The 6,099-nt window shown below is 32.6% G+C and overlaps 2 protein-coding genes across 2 annotated transcripts in view; both read left to right on the top strand.

Moving 5' to 3' along the window:
• Positions 4,159 to 5,266, top strand: LOC110011975 (uncharacterized mitochondrial protein AtMg00240-like). Its single transcript, XM_020693708.1, has 2 exons — positions 4,159 to 4,659; positions 4,741 to 5,266. Exons 1-2 carry the CDS (start codon positions 4,261 to 4,263, stop codon positions 4,819 to 4,821), a joined length of 480 nt encoding a protein of 159 aa, XP_020549367.1. The 5' UTR covers positions 4,159 to 4,260; the 3' UTR covers positions 4,822 to 5,266.
• LOC105161860 (probable pre-mRNA-splicing factor ATP-dependent RNA helicase DEAH5) overlaps positions 5,448 to 6,099 on the top strand; it is a 6,556-nt gene continuing 5,904 nt past the window's right edge. The window contains 2 exon segments of the mRNA XM_011079693.2: positions 5,448 to 6,080; positions 6,083 to 6,099. The exon segment at positions 6,083 to 6,099 is cut by the window's right edge and continues 2,654 nt beyond it. Of these exon segments, the coding sequence (XP_011077995.1) occupies positions 5,663 to 6,080; positions 6,083 to 6,099 (435 nt within the window). The 5' untranslated portion in view covers positions 5,448 to 5,662.

Below are 6,099 nucleotides of genomic sequence, written 5' to 3'. Positions count from 1 at the left end.
TATTTTGTTTTTAGAAAAAAAGAAAAAGTTACATTAAGTACAACATAGATAATTTCAAACCTATATAAAAAAATTACATAATTTTATTAAATATTAAGAGGCTATTTATAATTTTTTAAATAACAATGAATTACCATAATCATATCTAACAAGTTGCGTTGAAGCTACTACGCAAGTATGGTCAAACAAGCTGGTATGAACACATTTCGTTCCTCCCCCACTCACCGGGTTGGTGATATGAGAAGAGGACTGGGTATTTATAATTATATCTAACAAGTTGTGTAGAAACTACTACGCACGTGTGGACAAGCAAGCTGACATGAACACATTTCGTGCCCCCCAGCCACCGGGATGGTGATGGGAGAAGAGGGCACAGCCACCGGTTCCATAGTGCGATAGGGGAACAACACAAGTTTCCATCTCAACGCTCTTGCTCTGCCCCACGTACATTACCACATTTTCATTAGGGAAAAAAAAATGCAAGTATTTGATTTCAATTTTTGAAAGATAAAATAGACATATTATATTTTTAAGAGATAATTACACTCTCCTACCATGAGATTTGATATAATTATATGTAAACTTTTTATGATTTGAAAATTACATCTAATACTCTCAAAGTTTGCTTCTGTCTAACAAACAAGTCCTTCTGTTGGTCAAGATTTATTGAATTTGCTGATATTAATAAAAAAATAAAAAAATTTATATTTACCTATTATTGACTTATTGCATGTCAAATAATTTTTTTTTATAATCAAATTATCCTTATATGTATTCACGTTTAAATGTATGTGGGGACGTATATTTTCACCATTATAAGAGTACTTTAGTTCAAAAAAATTTGTTTGACTTACAATAAGTCAATCGATGGTAAATATCAATTTCTACTTTTTTTTTTGTTAACATCAGCAAATTTAATAAATTTGACCAACGGAAGGACTTATTTGTTACAAGAAAGCAAATCTCAGTAGTGCTAGATATAATTTTTCAAATTACAGGAAATTTATGTGTGATTACACCAAATTTAAAAAAAAATAGAGTGTAATTATCCTATTTTTGAATATATATATATATATAATAATATATATATTAATTACTTGGCGTATAAAGCTATTGACCGAACGGAATTGGAATCATCGTGAAATGCTCGTGGAACACACATACGTCGTAATCAACAAATCGACTTCACACGATTAAATAATAACAAATTAAATTGATTAATGACGTAGGATTGGCTAGATTGTTTTATTTTGATCAACACCACCTTCTTTCTTCTTCCTCTCTCTCTTTTTTTTTTTCCTTAAATTACGACGAGCTCTTTTAAAATATGGTATAATTATGAATACTTTTTTGTTGCTTGAAAAAATTATAAATATTTTTTCGATGTTTGATGAAATCATATCATCCTTGGATGGAGGTATATAATTATCAATTTTGTCCTTATTATATTTTTTTATAAAAAAATTAAAAATTATAAAATAATAGAATGTGGTGGATGAAAAAATTGAAAAATCAGAGAGTTGTCTATAATTTTTTAAAAAAACCAAGAGGTATTTATAATTATGTGAAACCTCATGGGAATTAATTGTAATTTATCTTTTTTTTTTAATTGTATCGGTTATAATTATTACATTATGAACTTCAACCGTCAACAATCAATACAAATCAAGTATCGATGTTAATTATGTATGACTAATCAATAATTACTATTATAATAACTTAACAACTATTATCAAAATAAACGAATATACACGTATTGATCGGATTCAAACCCATAACGTGTTGATCATCAAACCTCAATGTCATCAATTAACTTAGGATGGTTGACTTTAAACATCCATTCTCATTTTGCTATAAATTAGTGGCCATTTTTAACGCTGTGTGGAGAGGAAGCTTCGGTGGATTAGCTTTCACTTGAGATGGCCACGAAAGTCCCAAAAAGCAGGAAAATGAGTAAGAAGCTCCTGATTTTGGTCTTCTATTGTATTGCGTTCACACAGCGTTTCATACAAGGTGAGGTAGGGATTGAAAATTTTATTATAATTTTTGTTGCATTTTTTGTTTTATTTTCAATATATAGACGATCATCTATATAAAAATTATGTCAGTTATTATATTAAAGAAAAATATTTATTACACACGTTGTGTATCTGTTGTCAAGGGCCGCCTGGATTCTAGGCCCCTTTAACGTACATTCAGCCACGCAACTGCTCAATTAGGCCGACCAACAACCTTCATAGACACATGTTGGGCTCCACAGTCTTAGAGTTTTTGCTGTAGGTCTTTGTCTTGTACATGTGTAAATACTTATGTTTACGGAAAAATTATTTAAATAATATCAAAATAAAAATACAAAAGTAATGTTGTTTTGAGATTTTTAAAGAATTAGGCGGCACCGCGGTTTGGAATCGCGGTGCCTGCCATTTTATTAAAAAAAAAACAAAATTTTAGAGGCACCGCGATTTCGTACCGTGGTGCCTTTTTTTATTTAAAAAAAAACAAAAATTCAGTTGTCATTTTCTATATATATATAATTTTTTTGAATGCTATTGTCCCTAAAAATTGTGTCTATTTCATCTTGAAATTAATAATACACATGATTTATCAATTAATTGAGATGGTTTATCAATTTAAATGGTTAATAATATGGGTAAATTATATTAATATTTTTTGAGATTAGATCAAATTACACAAATACCGTTTGTATTTTTTTTATTAAATTAAAATTATTTTTTTCTATAAAAATATATTTTGATAATAATAATAATTCTGGTATCATTACTCCAATTAAGTTACGCGATATAATTGCTGTCAGTTTTAATTTTATTTCTTTTAAAATATAAATAGGAATAAATTGACTCCTATATGTTTTAATTGGTCATTTACATTCTTATTATATTACATCGTTTTGAAAAATAATGAATTGAGCTAATTGTTATACGGCTGTTAAAATTAGGGGGTATTAGTGACAATTTTCAAATAATAAAAGGGTATTTATAATTATACCAAATTTTAATAGAACTCGTTGTAATTTACTAAAAAAAAAAACAAAAGAAGAAATGAAAGATGATAATATACATACACAATTAAATTGTTATTCGAAACGACGTAATATAATAAGAAGGTAAATGACCAATTAAAACATTTAAGAGCCAATTTATTCGTAACTTATATTTTAAAAGAAATAAAATTCAAACTTACAGCAATTATATCGTGTGACTTAATTGAAGTAACGATACCGAGCAAAAAATTATTATTATTATTAGAATATATTTTTATAGAAAAAAAATAATTTTAATTTAATAAAAAAATACAAATAGTATTTGTGTAATTTAATCTAATCTCGAAAAATATTAATGTAATTTACCCATATTTTAACTATCTAAATTGATATATCATTTGAATTATATTAATTGATAAATCATGTGTATTATTAATTTGAAAATGAAATAGTCATAATAAAAAGCATCCAATTTTATATATATATATATATAATGGCATTGAATTTTTGTTTTTTTTTTTAAAATAAAAAAAGGCACCGCGCGGTACGAAATCGCGGTGCCTCAAAAATTTTATTTTATTTTTTTTAATAAAATGGCAAGCACCGCGATTTTTCCAAACCGCGGTGCCGCCTAATTCTTTAATAATCTCAAAACAACATTACTTTTGTATTTTTTTTATATTATTTAAATAATTTTGCCTATGTTTACTCATGGGGGACTTTGTGCCTCCGGAGGTGCGATTTTCAACATTTTCAGTATGTAGTGTTGTAAATTGAAAACATCTTTTTAAGACTATTATAGAAAAATGTGTATTTGAAGCTCAGTGTTGCATGTGAGTGCCCTCTCAAGGCGAACCCCTTGTTAGCTTCATTGTACAATGTTTATTTCCTTTCCACTGTTAATGAAATCCACATTTGAAATTGTGCCCGGTATACTAATTTTGTGCTACACCTTGCTTGTCTGTGGTGCTGATATCGCATTCCGTGTTGTTCGTGTCAGCACCCTGTGCAAGTGTTGGCATGAATTTAGTCATTTACTGTCGGACTATTAGCCACACGATGTCCTTTTTCCCACATTGCTGGAGGCATCCCTCGAGAGGAATGAAATAGAAGATACAACATGAAGTTGCAATAGAAAATTTAATCTGATAATCTGAGTGAAGTGTTGGGCAATAAATGCAAGTGAAAAATAAAAAGGGATAATTTATTTGACTAACGTTCCCAAGGATGCCAACCTTCTTGATGAAAAGGTTACTTCTATGCCTCTGCCTCCTGGCCTTAAACTTACCTCGGACATTGTGTCTCTCTTACCTTATCCGGCGTCTTCTCTACCTTGGTTTACCAGTCCTGATGTCTCTTTTGCGATCCAACAATTAAGCCAATTCCTCCAGTATCTCGAATCCTTCCATTGGATGCTGCCGTTCATGTCCTTCGTTATCTCAAGGGCACATCTTCTATATGGTCTCTTCTTTCCTTCCAACAACAATCTTCGGCCCTCTGTTTACATTGATGCTTCTTGGGCGTCTTGTCCTGACTCTCAACGCTCAATCATAGATTTCTGCATCTTCCTAGGTTCCATCGTTTCCTGGAAAACAAAGAAACATCCCACTGTGTCCCGGTCTTCCGCCGAAGCTGAGTATTGCAATATGGGAGCTGCTGTATGCGAGCTTTTGTGGTTATCTTATTTACTTTCTCTGTGTTCCCATCATAACCTCTGTTCCTTTTTGGTGTGATAACAGGGCGACCATCCACATCACTGCAAATCCATTTTTTCACGAACGGAAGAAATATTTGGACATCGATTGTCATCTTGTCCGTGATCAATTCAAATTGGGATTCATCAAACCTTCTCATATCCCTAGCCGTGAGTAGTTGGCTGATTTGTTCACAAAAACTCCTTTGATTGGATATTTTTCGCGTCTGTTCGTCAAGCTGGGCTTGGCACCCCAAGCTCCACCTTGAAGGGGAATGTAGCAAAGTGGAGGTTGGAGGCGTTGACTAGACGACCAGTTGTTGAGTTGGACGATGACGTGGAGATGAAATGGAGCCACCAGTCATTTGTTTATTTCTCTTGTATTTTCGCCTTTTTCATATACATACTTTTATTAGTTAGAAACGTTTTCTTATAATTAGAGTTGTTAAGAGTTAGTTAGCCTATAATTTTTCTTCCTCTGTATATAAGCTCCTCTGTACATCTTCTCTACATTCTAGATACAAGTTTACGGAAATGAAGAAATTCTTCTTCACAGTTCAATTTTCCCATATGAATTCCTTTGTTATGTCAAGTTTATATGATATTTCACAATTTGTCTTGTGTCGTGGATGGTGTCCCTTTTTACAAATCGTTGTTTTTATTTTTTTTTTCATCAAGTCGGGATCACTGTGCACCATTTGATATATTTTTATTATTTTATTCTTTTATCAATATTAAAATAATTGAATCCTAGAAGTTTCCAATGACTCCGAAGTCCAGAACCGAGAAATATCCAGAGCTCCACGTGGCGAGAGTGGGGAAGCGTGTTCACCATTCTAACCAAGAAGGAAGTTGCTCTTGGGTTACTGCAGAACGAATATTCATACATTCACAGGCGCAGGCACGCATTCGAGATTCTGTTGTTAATACACAAATTTCAGCGTTTTCTTTAAGTGAAAGTGGAGAAGATGGGAGCAGATGATGATGACAATGGGTTGAAGAAATTGGAGTACTTGTCGTTGGTCTCCAAAGTATGTATGGAACTGGAGACTCATCTTGGGTTTGGGGATAAGGTGTTGGCGGAGTTCATAACGGAGATGGGGCGGAGTTGCCAGACTGTAGACGAATTCGACGCGAAGCTGAAAGAGAATGGCGCTGAGATGCCTGATTATTTTGTGCGGACTCTACTCACCATTATTCATGCTATTTTGCCGCCAACCCAGAAATCCGAACCGGAGAAGGGGGCGAAGGAGGGGGAAAACTCTGCGTTTTCAGCTTTGAAGATTAAGGATAATAAAGAGAGGGTAAAGGAGTTGGAGAAGGAGATTGAGGAGGATGTGAAGAGAGAGGGACAGGATGAGGAAGAGAATGGCAGTGATCGGGGTAATGGCATAAGAGAGAAGAG

Source organism: Sesamum indicum, linkage group LG5 (genome assembly GCF_000512975.1).
Source record: "Sesamum indicum cultivar Zhongzhi No. 13 linkage group LG5, S_indicum_v1.0, whole genome shotgun sequence".
Lineage (NCBI taxonomy): Eukaryota > Viridiplantae > Streptophyta > Magnoliopsida > Lamiales > Pedaliaceae > Sesamum > Sesamum indicum.
The sequence above is the reverse complement of the archived record's forward strand: the minus strand, read 5'-3'. Positions and strand labels throughout refer to the sequence as shown.

What these genes read in the sequence shown, in the direction of transcription:
- LOC110011975 (XM_020693708.1), top strand. Translation starts at nt 4,261, where the DNA reads ATGCCTCTGCCTCCTGGCCTTAAACTTACCTCGGACATTGTGTCTCTC. An exon ending in ATTGCAATATGGGAGCTGCT is followed by an intron (nt 4,660 to 4,740) that starts GTATGCGAGCTT and finishes GTGTGATAACAG; the next exon opens with GGCGACCATCCACATCACTG.